At 44.9% G+C, this 18,463-nt stretch overlaps 2 protein-coding genes across 2 annotated transcripts in view; one reads left to right on the forward strand and one right to left on the reverse strand.

Moving 5' to 3' along the window:
• Abcc3 (ATP binding cassette subfamily C member 3) overlaps nucleotides 1-4,820 on the forward strand; it is a 50,831-nt gene extending 46,011 nt beyond the window's left edge. Inside the window, exon 31 of the mRNA XM_034505317.2 lies at nucleotides 1,592-4,820. Within this exon, the coding sequence (XP_034361208.1) occupies nucleotides 1,592-1,700 (109 nt within the window). The 3' untranslated portion in view covers nucleotides 1,701-4,820. The remainder of the gene's footprint in view (nucleotides 1-1,591) is intronic.
• Ankrd40 (ankyrin repeat domain 40) lies at nucleotides 3,574-17,063 on the reverse strand. Its single transcript, XM_034505319.2, has 5 exons — nucleotides 16,734-17,063; nucleotides 11,328-11,476; nucleotides 10,510-10,989; nucleotides 6,873-7,054; nucleotides 3,574-5,854 (listed from the first exon to the last, which is right to left on the reverse strand). The coding sequence occupies exons 1-5, from the start codon at nucleotides 16,865-16,867 to the stop codon at nucleotides 5,708-5,710; spliced, it is 1,092 nt and encodes a 363-aa protein (XP_034361210.1). The 5' UTR covers nucleotides 16,868-17,063; the 3' UTR covers nucleotides 3,574-5,707.
• Between the last annotated feature and the right edge of the window lie 1,400 nt (nucleotides 17,064-18,463).

The following is an 18,463-nucleotide window of genomic DNA, read 5'->3' on the forward strand; positions in this document are numbered from 1 at the left end:
AAGCTTCTCTGGGCCTGCTCCAGATCTCTCAGAACTGCTGTTAAGGAGTTGATGTAGTGCTGTTTAATAATGAGGGCAATGCTGAGAAATGTCACTTTGCTCCCTAGCCCCCTTAAAGCCCTTTATTGTGATTCTCCCTAGCACTCCAAGGATTGCTCTCAGAATCTCTTGGCTTCCTTGGGCAGGGTGATGGGTTATGCTTTCTCTTGGAAGTCTCCCCATGCAGCCAGCAGGATCTTCTGGGTGTGTGTGTGTGTGTGTGTGTGTGTGTGTGTGCACGTGCGTGCATGCCTGATGCTTTCCTGTGTCTGACCCATCCCTCCATGACTATCCTCCACTCCCACTCAGAACCCCACTGGGAGCAGAGTGCCAGTAGCTGGAAGCGCTGGGCTCTGCATCCGGAGGCCAGACAGACTCATTCCCCAGCAGCCCTCGGGTGGGAGGCATGGGCCCCATCATGGGGGTTGGGAGGTCACACCTTCTAAAAGAGCAGGCTGAAATTATGAGTCAGGTGACAGAGCCTGCAATTAGAGCCCACGGGAAGGAAGCAGGGGTCCCTGTATGCAGGCAGAAGAGTCAGTCTACACAAGCTAGCAAGACCCTCTCTGCTAAGAAAGTGTGTCAGCTAGACCCAAAGGATAAGAAAGGAGTGAGAGGGGAATGAGGAAGGGAGGGGGGCTGTATACCTCAGAACTGAAGGCAGCATAGCCCCCAAGGCAGGGAGCACTGAGGCTGGAGGTCAGAGTCAGAGAGAGGAACAGGTCCAAAAAGCTAACTTGAAGATCATGCAGATTCCATTGTTCTTCATGTTAAGGGCCAGGAGAAGCTATTAGAGACTGAGTTTGGATGACACAGCCTCCTGGGCAAGTTTACAGTGGCCAGGAAGTAATGGTCACTCCTTCCCAGCACAGAGATCTAGGAGCCCAGCAGGTGGGGTTCAGAAAGTAACCTGCTTGTCTCACTAAAGGAGAGTCTCTCTCCAGGCTTGGGGTGGGGGGGGCTACCCCTCCCACCTTACCCTGGTGCAGCTGCCTATGGTCTTATGCCAGGTGCATCCTGTGTGTGGTTGCTAGGAGACTCTAACTCCAGGTTCAGGCTTGTCTGGGGTGGGGCAGTTGATTCATGCAGCAGCAGCAGCAGCAGCAGCAGCAGCAGCAACCCAAGTCCCGGGATTGCAGCGTTGGCCTGTCTGCAGCCTGGTTTCCTGCCGTGTGCCTTTGTGAGCTGGCACAAAGCAGATAGATGTACACAGGACCCAGCGTGCAAGTCTGTGGCTCCCTGCACACAGCCTGCTGAAGCCCTGCGACCCCAGCAAGAGGCTCGGCTCATTAGGGAAGGCTTTCTAAGCCCAGACTGGCAGAGATGAATAGGACTTTGTGTTTGATCCCAGAAACCTCTTCGTGCACTGAGCTAACAAAATAGCGAAAATAACCAGCCTTGCAAGTGTGCATACGGGGCCTATCAGTTGGGCTGAGTAGGTTGACTGAAGTGGGTGGGCCGCCATGTCACTGAGGAGCCTGAGCAGTACCCAAAGGGCAGGGCAGGCCTCCAGGGCTAGGAGACTTGACTACTTTTTCTTTATTTTGGCTAGGGTCCTGGTCTTGGACAAAGGAGTAGTAGCTGAATTTGATTCTCCAGTCAACCTCATTGCAGCTGGAGGCATCTTCTATGGGATGGCCAAGGATGCAGGACTCGCCTAGAATACGCATTCCAAGGGTTTCTTCCTAGTCTGAATTGACAGCAAGTATCTGCAGAGTGGACTTGATGGCAATGAGTGGGGACATTTTGAGTCCTTTTTTTTTTTTTTTTTTTTTTTTTTTAAATTCTGCAAATTGCCTCACAGATTAGCCACACTTAACAGTGGAATGAGGACGTGAGTTGGAGATCACACCAGTTCAAAGCCAAGTTCCGACCCGTGCCTGGGTCTCTTGGTTCTAGTCTACCATTATTCCAGTACTGCAGTTTTTAAGAGACCTTGTTCCTGTCTCTACATATTCACATTTTCCAATTCTTTTTTTTTTTTTTTTTCTTTAAATGAACCTTTCTCTTCCTGGACCAGGAACTGCTAGGTCAGTCTGTCCTGGGAACAGAGTCCCTGTAATGGTGCTGTCTGAATCCACTGATGAAATAAAGCTGTAGTCAACAGCATTTGGACCACATGTTACCTTCTTCTGCCTGTTTGCAAAGTCTGGGGGTCAGAACCTTCGTGAAGAACCAGGGCATGCCAAGGCCCTCCTATACTTCTGTGTGGCTGCAGTTATCCGAAACCTTCAGACCCAAAACCTTTGGCTGTAAATACCATCTTCATAGCCAAAATTCACAGCAAAATTACAGTGCTTTCCACTATACAGACAGGGCAGATGCCATGAGAAGGTAGGAAAATGAAGGTTCTGGAACTTGACCGGAGTGAGACCCGGGCCTCGTGGAAGAGCTGCTGAGCACACTCACCGGGGGCTGGAGTGAATGTGAGCTCTCCCTCCTGGCTCCGTTAGATGCCTGTTCACTAGGGAGATCATTGGTCTTTCCTTCTTCTCCGGCCAAGCTGGTGAGCAGGAAGGCCAAAAGTATCCTAAGTCCCTGCCTCCTCAGGCCTGGGAGCCATTTTGAACAAGACAACAAAAGACTTTTCTGCACAGTCCATCTGGTCCAAGGACTGCACTTGAGAAGAACCTTTCTGTCACCTCCTCAGCCTTCAAGCTCACCCTCATCTGTACCCTTACTGTTGGTGAGAAGTGACTGTCTGCAAGTGGTGGCTATTTTTCTTTCCCCACACTAAGTGCTTGGCAGTCACCAAGGAGATGGCGCCTTTGATCTGCTTTTTCTATATGCTCCGGATTGGCCTATGCTGCAAGACCATTTGTTAAAGGTTAATCACTTTTTGGGGGGGTGGGGGCAGGCTATTTCTGCCCAGGATGTTTATGAGTGTATGGAAGGCGACTTCCATCCTTCTGATAGAGCAAGTATGAGAGCACAAATGCCCAAATTATTCTGCTTCTCCTTGGTGCTAAGAAAAGGTCTCTGCTGTGCTCTGATTTATTAGGCCAATTTGGCATGACGTCTGCTTTGTGAGGTGCTAGGAGGCCTAAACCAAACAGGAGATTCATTCAGCATCCTTCCCAGCTAAAGACCTGAAGGTGTGAGGCTGTGCTTCCTCTCCTGTCTTGGGAGTTTGCTTCTGAACTCATTGAGGCCATGACAGGTGCTGACAGCCCCAAGGGGAGGCTCGGTTTTGTCAAGTAAATAGGATAATCAAAAACTGTGGTTAATAGGGGATGGCCTCTATCTAGCTGGCTCAGCGACTCTGGGGAAACCAAGTGACTGCTGTGAACTGGGAGGGAAGACGTCACACAGAATCCATCTCCAGATGCTACCCACAGGGTGAGACAGCGACACAACAGGGCATGAGTGCTGCCAGAACAGAGGCAGCAGTGGGGTGGCAGACGCTCAGCTGGGGAGCTGGTCCTCTTTTTCCCCCACAGCGCCAGCCCCATGGGATGTCACGACAATCTGGACCCTCTATGATTAGAAGACCAGTACTGTGTACCAGGGCAACATGAGAGAAAATGGGCTTGGTCAGTTAACATTTAATTTTAATAATACCTGTTATGTTTAAAGAGTCAACAACACACGAGGAAGTCTTCTGTGAATGTTTACACAGTGTGAACACATGCTTTAAATATGCAGTGGAGGAGGAGAGGTGCATTCAGTTAACAAAGCTTAAAAGAAAATCCCTTGTTATAAATTACACAACACATATAAAAATATTTCTCTGAATGCATAGATTAAGACTCAGAACTCACCTCAGAGCAACCATGCAGTTTCATCCCACTGCCTGAGACACTGGCCCCAAAGGACTGTAACAAAGGACAGAACACTGGGCAGAGCCATGTGGAACACCATGACCTTTGGTCAATCTGAAGTGCTCGCTTGTTCCTCTGTAGCCCACCTCCCAGCCAGATCCCACTGCTTCTCAGAATCTCTAATCAACTAGGATGGTTGAAGGAGTCTGAACCCCAGTAATTTAGACATGAATTAATACTGAGTTTATTTCTTCTAAGATGGAGTCACACTTAATTGAATTACTAAACTTTTTCAAAGCAAATTAGGAAAAAAAAAGGTTAGTACATTTAGATAAAGTAGTTTCTGATTGGTTGAAACACAAGGGAGGTTTCTTCATTAAAGCACTTGGGAACGGGGTGATGAGCAGCCGCCACTCTGCTATGCAAACACTCTACAAGGGAAGTCACCAGCCGTACCAGGGGCGGGTACCATGCAGTCACCCCACAGTGACCCCATGACACTGGCTTTGAGGAACACGTCAAGCTCATTTCAGCACTCGGCGGCAGTGGGAGGCCATTACCTCAGCACAAGGTTCTCTTCCAGTACATCTGCATGTTTTCAGTCAACCGCAGTGTTCTAATAAAATTAAGTTAATACCCAGGAAGTTAAGTTTCTTTGGAAACTATAGGCACTATGGGGAAAAAGCTTAAGACAGCAGGGATCCTGTCAGCAGCTGCTCCTGCCCTGCTCTCCTGCTCCTCTGTGGGCCAGGTCCTATCTAAAGTTCAGCAAATGGAGGCTTTTCATCTTTGACGATGCTGAGGAGGGAAGACTCGAGAATGAACTCTTGGAGAAGATTCGTACACCACGCTCCAGAGTCTAATCAGGCCCTCACAACTGACTGTGGAGGTAAACGGGGAATTCCTAAGATTGAACAATTTGTTTACAAAAGCAACAGATTTCAGAGTTATGTAAAAACCCTAATAATTTCCAAAATAACCTTTATCTTTGATACAAAAATAAAGATGCTAACTCCTTTAGTTCAGTTTCCCACCATAACCTTTAAAACGGCACCAAACCCAGGCTCCAGAGCTGCTCTTGTCCTGTCCTGGTGGGAGTGAGAGTGGTGGACGCCTGGTTGCTCCAGCAGCGCTTGTGCTCTTCTTGAATGGCGCAATTAAACAGGGTGACAGGAGCCGCCTCAGAGCGGGGTGGTGGCTCCTTTAGAAAGCATTAGAGAGCCCTCTAGTGACTATGGAGGGGAGGAGATGCGAAGGTGACTGTAGAGACACCGCAGTCATGAGTGGTTGTAAAAGAAAACTGGAGGAGGGGAAGCTCTTTTGGTTAACAGCCTATTTACAATTAGGTAACTATATTTTTAAATACTTTAAACCTGAGTAACATTTATAAATATGCTATATAGGACCTCACAGCCACAGGTCACACCAGAATCCCTTTGTCCTGTACCTGTGCTTGCTTGCTTTCCCCAGTCTACCTCCCTAGTCAGTTCAAAATTTCATGAGTGTCATGAGCATGCAACATCAAGAGAAGCGCGCCCGGCCCTTCAGGCGCACTGTCAACAGGAGTGGCTAGAAATAGGTCTGCACTCTCAGTTTCTGCGTCGACAACTCTCTAGATTCTGCACATTAAACACTGGCTCTCGTACCTCCAGCTTCTGCCTCTCAAGACTACTTTCCAGCTGTTCAAAGGTTCAGCAGTAGGTTTATTGTGCACCAAGAGGCTTGGAAGAGTGGCACCGCTGCTGGGGGGTCAGGGTTCCTGCCTGCTGAGGCAGGATGTTAGTGAACACTATGCAGTGGCACCAGGGGCCCTGGTGGGCATCCGAGGCTTTGGGATCAATGGCTTGTCCTTTGGCCCAGAGGTGACACGTACTGTCACAATACTCAGTGATAAAGTCCCTGCTACATTAGTATGTCAGTTTTGAAGCTCTCCGGTTGTAGCAAGGCCTCTCAGTCAGTGTGGATGCAGCATTTCTGAACAGGAAATTATTCTCACTGATCATCAGAACCAGCTCCAGCTCCTGGAAGTCCTGTAGTCGAGCAACATCTTTGTCCTAAAACAAAACAGGGCAATGGATTAAAATTTTCCTTCCATTTAGTTAACTCTTTTATTACATTTGTTTATTTTGTGTGTACACATTTGTGTCATAATGCACATGTGGAGATCAGAGGGCAACCTGTAGGAATTGGTTCTCTTCTTCTACCATGTGGGGCCCTGGGACAGAACTCAGGTCCTCAGACTTGGCAGCAGGTGCCTTTACCCACTGAGCCATCTTGCCAGCCCAAGGCAACAAAGTAATAGCAGCAGCTTGCGTCTATGCTTAGTTGGTTGTATCAATTCCAGGGTCTTGGTTCATCTTTAATCTAGAAGAAAAATCAAATCCCTGCGACAGCTAAGTAGTGATTAGCCCTACATTTAACCTGGACAAGATGGAAAAAGTTCTAACAGTCTCTGCTGCAGGATAAGAATGCCCTACAGGGACAGGCAGGTGAGTGTCAGGTTTCCTCAGGAACCTAGAGAAGCCAGACGCTTGATGCTGGAGAGCCCATAGCTGGCTGGAGCATCACAAAGATGCCAGGTGGGCCACATATCATCATATGGCATAAGGCAAGCCCCACAGGTCACTATGGGAACAACTGAAACAGGTCCATGCAACATCCTGCTATCTTCCAACCTTCAAAAGTGCCAGTGTATGATAGTTCACACCTTTAATCTGAGCAGGCAAGAAGCAGAGGCAAGAGGACTGCCATAAATCCGAGGCTGGCCTGGGACACACAACAAATCAAGCTAAGGCTACACATCAAGACTCTGTCTCAAAATAAATAAATAAAACTGGGGGCCTCTCTGTGGACTCAGATGAAGGGAAAGAAAGCTTACGGATTAGTTAGGCTGGAGCTGGAGCTCAGAGCCTTGCACATAACAAGCGCATGCTTTAACCTGAGCCATAGCCTCGGCTCTCCTTAGTCCTGTTTACTGGCTTCCCCCTAAGCTATGACTCAATAACCAAGGAAGAAGTTAGCTGCGTTTGAGATGTAAACAGCAATCACTCATACTGAATAGACTTTCCTTACCTTTCTTAACAGTGTGTTGGGTAACTTTCTTATCTTTTCCACTTGGTCTGGATTAACACCCAGCTCACAGCAACTCACTCTGAGCAGTTCTTGGTAGGTGAGTTCCTGTCGATCCAGTTCAATTTCAATGAAATCATTTTCACGAAGAGATGGATTCTGAATCCTCACCTTGAGTACCAGCTCTAGAAAAAGTGAAAGAGAAATGGTAATGCAGCATAGAGCTGTGATTTAAGGTCTGCAGCACTCACTAGAAAACCTAGTCCAATCAGGGTTTGTTTATAGCCTTCTGTGGCTCTGCTGGGGCAGTTTCCTGCACTGTCTTCTCTGCTCTGGTTCCCCAAGCACAAAGGTGCAGGTGCTATCCAGTGTCACTCATCTCTGAGTACCAGTTACACATGAGGAGAAAAGACGAGAGTTAAAAAGATGGCAAAGGCAAGACATGCTACATGAAGAACTGACAGGATCCAACAGTTACGTATCTAAAGTTATAGGAACTAAATAACACTCCTTGAAATACAGAGAGTAAAGAAGGCAGACATGGATTGCAACTCACACTTACAATCCCAGCAACAGGAGGTGGAGAGAAGGACCAGAGGTTTTAGGATATCCTGGACTACATAATGAGACACTGTCTCAAAACACTAAACCAATTCATCTTTGTAAGTCAGGAGGTAGAAGCAAGCAGATCTCTGTGAGTTCCAGGCCAACTTGGTCTACAGAGTGAGTTCTAGGCCAGATTAGGATACATATCCAAATCAACAAAAACAAAACAAACAAACAAATAAATCACCAAATCAAAACAAAAAAGCAAAGGAACAACAAATAGTTGCATTTAAGCCTGACTTGACATATTGCTCCTTAATAAGTGAGTAGTTCTTGCTTGGGAGCAGATAACACCACTTACTATTCATAAATTCGAGTTAAAAGTGATTTGCCCTCATATTCCAAACCCAGGAGTCAAGATGATTTGAGGCACCTATTTACATATATTTGGTAATTCTGTCTTGCTCTTGAAGTATGGACTCCTCACAGGATCGCATGGGTCACCAATACTAGCAGGTATAGTACTAGGTTTTCAAAACTAGAAAGTAAGTTAACTATAAAGAAAAATTAAAAGTAAGTATATACTAAACTCTATGGATTTTACTGGAATTAGAACTGTCTGTATGAACATCTGGTTTTTAATGTTCTCAAAGTGATACTGACAGCCAGGCATGGTGGTATACTCTTTAATCCTAGCATTTGGGAGGTAGAAGCAAGCAGATCTCTATGAATTCAATACTAGTTTATTCTATATAGTGAGCCTTGGACCAGGCAGGGACATAATAAGATTCTGCCCCCAAACAAACACATACACACAAAGAAATATACATATGAGTGTATATGAATAATAGATTTATATACATGCAGACATATGTATACAAATACTTGCCTCTTCTCCTGTCCTGTTCCCTCTCCACGACCCTCCTTTTCCCTTCTCTTAGTCTCTACTTAAGCCTAGAACTGTCACACCTATAACAATGATGACACCTCGTGCCCACATCCTGGCTTCTAAATCTAATTTTCTACCCTCCCCCAACAAAACCCCCACAACTCCCAGGAGAAATGGTGATTGTAGTGCTGGCCTGGGGAAATGACACTATAAATGAGGACCATCTTGTTGCACTAGAATAAGGGGGATGTGCCCACAGGACAGAACTAGCTGAAAGGGGTTCCCACAGGCTAAATCAGGAATAATCTGAATATCAAAAGGATGACTGCATCAAATTACAACACACTGAGTGTAATATGAATCATGAGTCCAGGCTGGTGAGACTGCTCAGCAGTTAAGAACACTGGTCGATCTTCCTGGAGACCTAGGTTCAATTCCCAGAATCCACAGGGTGGTTCACAACTGTCTGTAATTCATTCCAGGAGATCCAATGCCGTCTTCTGGCCTCTGAGGACACCAGACATATATATGGCATACAGACATACATGCAGGCAAAACACCCAAAAGGAAAAATGAAAAACCCAAAAAGAAAGGATCGTACGTTCACACAGTGATAAATGAGAAGGAAAGTCCTTCTCTACTGACATTTGTTTTTATTTTATTTTATTCCCCCGGAGTGGAATTACGTAACATTGTGAGCTGCCATGTGGGTGCAGGAAATTGAACTCAGGTCTTCTAGAAGAGCAGCCAGTCCTCTTAACCACTAAACTATCTCTCCAGCCCCTCAAAGTTCTTTTTTATAGCATAACACCAAGTAATAAACAGAGAATGCCAGTAAGCCATATGTCACCAAATAACTGCTCTGAACCCCTCAAAACTATAGAGGTCAAGGATGACAGGGGAAAAGATGGGCCTAGAGAGATGCCTCTCGACTTTTAAGAACACTTGCTGTTTTTCCAGAGGACCAGAATTTAGTTCCCAGTACCCATACCATGGATCACACTGCCTACATCTCCTGTTCCAGGAGATCTGATACCCGCTTCAGCCTCTGAGTTTGCATATTCATGACATACACAAAGGCCAAACACTCCTATATATAAGAAAAAATTTAAATTAATTCTGTTTTCAAAATTATTTTATATGTGCTATGCCTATGTGTGTGTGTGTGTGTGTGTAATGTGTATTCAGTGCAGAAGAGGGCATTGGACCTCCTGGAACTGAAGTTACAGACAGTTGTGAGTGCAGATACAGAGAATGAAACCAGAGTCCTCTGCAAAAGCAGCAGTAGTCTAAAACTGCCAAGACCCATAATACTTTTTTTTTTCTATTTCTTCTGGTTTTGTCTTTTTGCTTGTTTTGCTTGTTTGTTTGTTTTTCAGGACAGAGTTTCTCTGTGTGACAGCCCTGGATGTCCTGGACCTCACTTCTAGGACACTGATCTACTGACGGTTCAGTGAAGTCACTGAGATCTGCCTGTCTTTGCCTCACTCGGATTAAAGTACTAGGATTAAAGGCATATGCCACCAAGCCTGGCCTGAATAAATCTTCCTTTTAAAATAATATAAATAATAAAATAAACAATAATATAAAATAGATAAATAATAAATAAATAATAAATTACACTTGAGAGGCACAGGTAGGCAAATCTCTGAGTTCAAGGCCAGCCTGGTGAACAAAGTAAGTTCCAGGACAGCCAGGGCTACACAGAGAAACCCTGTCTCAACAAAACGAGAGAGATAGAGAGAGAGAGAGAGAGAGAGAGGGAGGAGGGAAGGAGAGAGGGAGAGAGGGAGGAAAGGGAGAGAAGGAGAGAAGAGCACATGTATGTGTATAAAGAGATGGAGAATGTTTCAGATTAAAGAATAATAAAATTGCATAATACCTAAGTACAATAGCTATTATTAAGACAACTGGTGGAATTTAAATATGGACTATCAGTTTAGATTAGTATTAAATCAAAACTGCATTTCCTAAATTTAATACTTGTACTATAGTTATATAAGAGAAAATTCTTGTTCCTAGGAATGATAGAAAAGGAATAATACTTTCATGTTTTAAGGTAAAAAGTATATAGCTTTTGAACTTGAGTATAAAGAGTTCCTTCATTAGACAGGTCTTGGAACTTTCCCCTAATTTTGTAAGTATACCCCAACTAAGTAAACAAATAAATATCACTCTCCTGCTGCAGAGGCTGTATGCTGTTACCTTGCATATTAAATGGAAATGCTCCAGTGAAGAAAAATGGCTGGAATGCTGGCGCTGGTCCTGGATATGTTCCATTTTGAGGCTCCAGAGACACCGGTGGCTTGGATGGGACAGAGAACAGGGAGCGGTTCTGACTCACTGGTGGCTGACAGACAGGACCAGGTTTTGTGCTTTCTGGTGTTCTAAGTATGGCAGAGGGGGCAGAAATATCACCATTCTGGACCAGTGCCAAAGAGGTGTGGTCCCTAGGAAAGGCCCCTAGCAAAGGGGGGTCTGTGGGGGGATGCAATGGAGGTGAGCTATCTGCAGGGGGTGACACTGGAGGTGGGGAGGGGCCCCCATTCTGCAACTGGGTGGAGTCTTCTGCTGCAGGGGTATAGATAAAAGGGAAGGCTGGGTTAGCCAGATAGTTGGGAACAAAGGGCATTTCTGACTCCTTCTTCAGCTGGGGGATCTCGTCATCATCATCAGCTTCTTCCACTTGAAAATAGAAAAATACAGAACATAAAATTTACTAAATAAAGGAACATGGTGGAAGGTAGTATTGTCACCTGAGATGTGACCCACACTTTGGTCAGGATTGACTACCTCTTCAGGTCAGAAGAGAAAGAACATTTCATTAGGCTTTTGACTACCATTTTTCTATTGTCAATTTTACAAATTAAAAAAAAAATACCATATAATATTGGCCTCCTAGAAAAAAATGCAATCACAACCTTGGCATAGTAATTAATTTATAAAAAATTAGGACCAATTATCTGATCAATATCAATGTGGCCAATTATAGCATATCTTAAAGGCTCCCCAAACAGACTCACCTCCCATAATCTTCCTGATTTCTCTCCTTGATGTTAATTGTACTGGCATTTCTCCTTTTGTTGTAAGAATCTCTCTGTCGGCTCCTGATTGTAGCAAGTAGGACACCACCTGTCCATGGTTGCGTTTACATGCCCAATGCAAACAGGTCCTGTCCCAAAGAAAGGAGAGAGAATGACTAGAAAAAAGTGATTCGAGATTTCAAATGGTAAACATCAGTAAATACATACACAAAAGCATGTTAGACTTCAGCAGGAGCCAGAAGCCAGGCCAGCAATTTGACTTTTCATTTCAGAGTAGGTGATCAATACATGAACATAGCCAGGCATGGTGGTGTACACCTTTAATCCCAGCACTTGGGGGGCAAGAGCAAGTGGAAATCTGTGAATTTAAGGGCAGCCTGATATACAGAATGAGTTCCAGGCCAGAGAGAGTTCTATAGTAAGACCCCCATCAGTAATCATATTCTAATATTCTTAACTTTTAGTGTTAAGCTTCATTCTTGAGTCTGAAGCTGTTAACTCAATGATTGAGTACTTGCCTAGAATGTGCAAAGCCTACCTGGGTTCAATCCTAGCACTGTAAAATAAAGAAAGTTGTCATTTCTAGTCCATAGGAAACATCAGTTTATCCCAGGAGCTTCAATTTCCAAGGTTCCAGAGACTACTGGCTGCAGACTGCAATGACACTTTCAGATGCTACTCTATCAGGAACATCCATTAGATCTTGGGCTCTTTAAAAGATATGTCTATGTTACTTCTTCTATTTTAGAAACTATGAAAACTATATGTACCAAGTGACAATCAAAGAGTAAATACTGCCAGGCTAATAACCATCTCCTATCTGCAGCTCCTCTGCCGGGTCGGCCATTACTACAGCAGGGGAACTACATCAATCTTAGCTGCTTACTCCCTTTTCCCACATACACCCACACATACATGATTTCCAAATCTCCATTTTTCAAAATGCTAGCCGTCCTCAATCTCTCCAGAAGGCTACAAACATACCCACATCTGCTCAAATGAAATACTGCACTCAACATTTTACTCCCAAGGCGCTGAAAAAGAAGGTATGAACAACCAAGTGGTTCAAAACCAGACCCTTCTAACATAACAGCCTCACTTTCGCAAAAGTATTTAATATTGTGTACACAGAGGTGCTGTACTACACAGTCCAATGGACTACTCCTTTAACACTGTATAGAAATTTAATCAGCATCCCTCAAGCATGCCGTCTCAAAAGATTGCATCTTCGGGTGCAAAGCAGAGTGCGTATTATGGAAGGAAAATACTTCCTTCCCATTATGAGCTCATTCACTTCTCATTCCTTCCCCATTTTGAACGTCCTCATTCACCAACTCTCTAATTTAAACAAGACAAGCATCTCCAGAGCTTACAACCAAACCCAGATAAAATAATGAACAGAGCAGAGGCTCAACAGAGAGGCCACCAAACTGGAAAACCATCTGTAACATTTATTTGATTTCAAAGAAAAGGTAATTTGCTTTGACATTAATGACTTAGAGAATGCTAGCCTGAATGACTAACCCATCAGAACGACAGTCTACACCATCATTCACCATCCAGGTACCTTTAGTGTACTCTTTGACACTAAAAAAAAAAAAAAAAAAAAAAAAAAAAAAAAAAGACTGCCCATGTGAGAAAAACAGAGAAGAGGCTTTTAAAATCATTTTGTGATGCTGCATCCCAGGGCCTCACATGCTAGGCAAGTGCTTGATCACTGAGCTACATCCCCAGTGGAGAATAAACAGAAGGAAGTATCTACCTGACATATACAGGTGTGTGTGTGTGTGTGTGTGTGTGTGTGTATGTGTACACACGCACTTGTGTCTATGCCTGTGTGTATATGCATATGTGTGTGGTTCCATCGATTGAATTGATGTCTTCCACATGTTAGGCAAACACCCTACCATTGAGCTACGTATCCAACTCATGTGCTTACTTCTTACCATCTAGTAATAATTTAATGAGTGAACCTAGGATAAAATGGACATTGCTTAACATAGGGGGATCCAAATTTTCCTTGATTTTGAGCAAATTGTAGCTCAGAATGTGTTTGTGTGGAGCTGTCTGTGGCAAAGGCTTGAAAAGTGAACAATCACATTAAGTGAGCACTCAAAAATGCATGGATCAGGCTGAGGAAAAAATAGGCTCCTTTTGGAAAGAAGTTTTTACTAGAGAGTGAAAGAGTTCATTTACCGTGAGTGGGTAAGAGAGACTCTGAGACAAAACAACTGGTTTAGAGTCCCACCATGTAAATGGGATTAAGTGAACACAGTGTCCTGGCCACCCCAGCAACCACCATTTGCAGACTGGAGCCGGGTGACTATGGGCAGCTATAACTCAGAACCATTGCAGCCAGGCAGCATCTGTAATTTCTTCATAAAGCATTATACTTATTTCTAAAGCCAGAGGGGACGTTGGATTACAATTGATGTGGAAACTCTATTTTTGAACTTCAACTCTTTAAACTTTATATTTGCAGTCAGCATATCCCATTAAGGCTGGGAAGTGTTTTAGACCAGAGGCTTTGGGCATCATTCATCAACTGGGTATCATTCATCATTGCTGAAACTGTGGTTACTGAGCAACCAAGAATTGAAAGCAGTCACCAGTCTACTTTTCAATGTTGAAAAGAATTGGGTTTTTTTTTTTTTTTTCTCTTTCAGGGTAACTTTATATGTCTCCACATGTTGCCTAATAATAAGAAAATAACAATAGTTAACACAAGCATAATATTTTACATATTTGGACACTGTTCTAAAAGCTCTATTTAAATCTTCAAAATATCCCCTGAGGAGCTGGGTACAGTGGGATTTGCCTGTAGCCTCAGCTCTCAGTAGACCAGGGTAGGAAGAAGGTAAGAAGGTAACTTTGAAGACAAGGGTTAAGACCAGCCCAGGCAACACAGCAAGGCCAAGTCTAAGAAGAAAAGTAAAGGGGGGCGGGGGGGGGAGGGCAAAGAAAAACCTACTACTGCGAACATTCTTCACTTATTTTACAGTCAATGAAGCTGAGGTAATTAGCAAGCAAATAAGCAAATTATATAGTGGGCTAGGTGGATATTAAGTGTTGTGTGACAATAAAGCAGAGTAAGAGATGAGGGACTGGCAGGGTTGGGAGGAGAGTTGCGCAATTTTTAACTGTCAGGCAAGGAAAAGCCTTAGCATGTCCAAATGAGGACAGAGAGCAAACCATGAGGTATATAGGAGAAAGGCTTCCTAGACAAGAGGGAAGGCAAAGTGCAAAAGTCTAGAATCTGGGATGTGCTGTTGTTCTAGGAAAAGCAAGGAGGCTAGGGAAGAAGTGAACAAGGAAGCAAGTCTCAAGAGATGAGGCCCAAAGTCAGGGCAAGAGTGCAAATTGACTTCTTCTTACAGTTAACATGGGAGACTCTAGAGGACTTGAGTGAGGTGATCCAACTGTTCCAGGTCAGGGTACGGCTGTAGTATAAGCAAGTAGACTGTAAAGATGCTGGAAAGGAGACTGTGAACTATCCTGCATCTCAAACGGTGCTGGCTTTGTATCACAGTGTAGAGCTTGTGAGAAGTAGTCAGATCCTGTCTGAACATAGAGGCAGAACTGGTATGTGGTTTGTGAAGGAAAGACATGGACCAGGGATAGTGCCAAGCTTTGTGGTCTGGTCATATAAGAGGGCGGGATGAGAAGAACTGAAAGCATTAGGCTAAGAGTATAAGGCAGGATAAAGGGAATCTAGGAATTCACTCTTGGATTGAATTGATTGGAGTTGGAATTAAATCTATAGGAAGCCTCATCATGTTACTTCAAACTCCCCTGACATATACTGTATATTAGCACACAGCCGGCATTGTGCTGAGGGAGTCAGATGCTGGATTCCTTTGTCAGCTCTAACAGTCCTGTCAAGGCTAACACTCATGTAGACTTACTAAATCCCAAATTTAGTAATTTAGGAGCATTTTGAAAATTCAGTGGTTTACTTAATTTTCCTGGGGTCTCAGTTTCATCATCTTTAAGATGGAGAAAAATAACAATGTCTCCTGAGGATCCTGAGATATGCTAAGTGTTTAGAACCACTTCTGTTCAACAGAGCAAGTTCAGTACACGGTAGCTACTTACTATCCTTCATCTCAATAAATACTAACAATCCTTCTGAAATAACTGGAAAACAGAGTAACTCAGGCAAGACCACACAGCTAGGCAGGCAGAACCTGCAGCAAGACCAGGCTGGGTATTCTGTAAAACACTGCCTCCCAGTGCCAAAACAGTAACTCACAGCTTTTGGATGCCAGGGCAAGGCAAACGCAACTACAAGTGTTTTGACTGCAAACGCTTCAAAAAAAGGCTACAAATCAGTGTCCACTGTCTTCTGGCTGTGGACAGCTATCTGATCTAGTTTCTTTAGGAAAAGGAATCAGGTGGGTTTCTTAAGAAATTAGGAAACCTCATTTCTGACCCTGTTATCATATTGACAATTGTACAACCAGGGCAAGACACTCTCTGGGATTCAAATGGTCTCCAGTGCCCTTTCCATTCCAAATTGCATGAAGAGTCGGTTTACAGGGGAGTAGGGTTGGGGTTTAAAAACTCATTTTAACTTTAAACTAGCAAAAAGAGGCTAGATAAGCATTACCTAGATTAAAAAAAGTAAAAATTAAATGTAAAATGTCAAAAAGGTTCGGGAAAAAAATGCCACATTCAGTAACTTGAAACTAAAGACTTGTTCACGTCCTACAATGAGACAGACTCCGTATTGGGAAGGAGGCAAATCTGCAAGCAGGCATCTAAAGCCTTGGGTGAATTTCTCCATTGGAAATTGTATTAAGAAAACAAAACACTCTACAGGGCAAACAAATGAGTCTCTCCTCAACAGGCAGCTGTAGGCAACAGCCAATCACTGTGGGATTGAAACAACAGAGGCAAAATTATTATGCAAGTGGTGAGGGTTTTGAAGTTGTTTCTTTTCTCCTGGTTTTGGCTAAAGAAATCGTGCTGCTTTTAAGATTGGCATTTGCTCGGTTGCTTATGCTTTCATCTCTGCACGAAGTGTTCTTCAGAAGCGCCCATGGCAAAATAATTCAAGCTTGATGAAATCCAGAGCAGAGTCGCTGAGAATCAAAGCCTCTAAGCATCACCATTTGGGCCAAGTTAGCCAGGGGGCGCGGGGGATGGCGTGGGCTCCAGTGTCCCGGAGGGCGCTGGCCGCGGTGAACCACAGAAGGTATGATTTGGGGAGGATGCGCTCCTGACTGCACGAGGCAATGGGGTCAGGGCTGGACTCGAAAGGGCACAACCTGAGAGGCCGGAGGCACCAGGTTTCACCTTAGCCTGCGTCCTAGGTCACGGCTGACTGCTCCACGCCCCGAGCTAGCAGCCCTGAACCCTAGGCCTCCCCCGCTCGCCACTTACCAGCCGTTGACCTCATTTTGGGAGTTCACATCCACCCCGCTCTCCACCAGTTTCTGCACCTCCCGAATGTCCCCCAAGGCCGCTGCCTCCCGCAGCCTCTCCTGCTGCTCCTTCTGCTCTAGGAGGGCGCTCATCTTCCCCAGGGCCCCGGGCCCCCGGCCGCCCCGCCCTGAGCCTGTCAGCGCCGCCGCCGCCTCCGCGGCCCGCTCCCGGCCATGGGGAGGGAGCTCCGGGCTCGCCCGCCCCACTCGCGCCTCCGCCCGCGCCCCGCCCGGGGCCTCGTGCTCCCGCCCGCCCACCGGCAGATCCCCAGCTGCTCCCGGCCCGCAGGCCCAGGCCTCCTCCCCCGCCGCGCCTCCGAAGGCCGGCTCCGGGGGACCCTATTCGGTGTGACAACATTGACCCAGATACTTTTCGTTCCCACCCGCGGCCCCGCCGCCCCGGCCGGCTGTTTATGTAACCACTGCACTGGATTATCTGCTGTGATTCATTGGCTATTTTTAGACCTCCCACCCGGCAGCCTCCAGCGAGGAGGACTGACACAGGAATAGTTGGGGGGCGGAGGGATCCGACATGTTTGAGAGCCAAAAAAGCCTTATCCTAGGGAGCAGGCTGTTGAGCAGGCATTAAAAATAATTGGTGGGTTTCCACCCCCACTGCCCCAAGTTTGGTTAGCTCTTTTTCTATCTGAGCCCATTTTTACCCAGCAGGACGGGAAATGGGCTGAAACCGATCCTACTATAATATGCCCATTATTTGCAGAGATAGATGACACTGTTCTTTCTTATTTTTGTCAGTGCTTGGGACTATTCAGCTAGAATATTTATTTCAGTTGTTATTGTTTTATTTTACCCTTTATCGTTTTTAGACAGAAATTCTTCCAACTTGACTTTCATGAAAGGTAATATTGATTCTAGTTTATGAAATGCAACTCATTATAGCTTATAAACTATAATTAATTATTCTGATAGTCATGTAAGAAAAGACGGGGGTGGGGAGGGGGGAGTGCTTAGTCATCCAGATCCTGATCCTAGACACTGAGGGTAGAGCTATGGTGTGGTCATAATCAGCCCTGTGCAGTACTCCTTGCCCAATCTAGTTAATGAGGCTCAGAGCCTTGGTTGGCACTGTTTACTGCCCAATGGGAGAAACAGAAAAATACTGTTTTGCTGAACCCAGGTGCCTTGGGGAGATCCCTGATGTGGCACTGGTGAGAACTTTGCAGATGGGGTGAGAAGATTAAGGGAAAACGCCCTGGGGAGGCAGGGAGGAGGGCCTGAACAAAGAGGAGATGAAACACGAAGAGATACATTTAGGTATAGAGTCTTTATTTCCATTTTTCTGGGCTGCCAAGGGCACACAGCATGCCTGTGTCTTGTTACTCTTTAAGAAAAAGCAATGTCTGCTTATTCCGATACAGTAATTCACACAGTACACACTGCACACCAGGAGTGATGAATATCAACTGACTAAACACTTAAATTGACTGCAGTGGCAAATTAGAACGCTGCTTGAGCTTATGCTTGTATTTGTTTTCCCAATTTAAAATTTAATTCTCAGATCCAACATAGTACTCCGTCTGAGGCTGATGGGAATGGCATTGAAACTTGGTCTTTTCACACAATCTGAGGGACAAGAAATAGCAGTCTTTAAAAAAAAAAAAAAAAAAAAGGCAATTTAAAAAGATTGTAGCAGGCTGATGAGATAGCTTAATGGAAGAGTAGTTACCC

The sequence above is a fragment of the Arvicanthis niloticus genome, chromosome 6, assembly GCF_011762505.2.
Source record: "Arvicanthis niloticus isolate mArvNil1 chromosome 6, mArvNil1.pat.X, whole genome shotgun sequence".
Classification (NCBI taxonomy): domain Eukaryota; kingdom Metazoa; phylum Chordata; class Mammalia; order Rodentia; family Muridae; genus Arvicanthis; species Arvicanthis niloticus.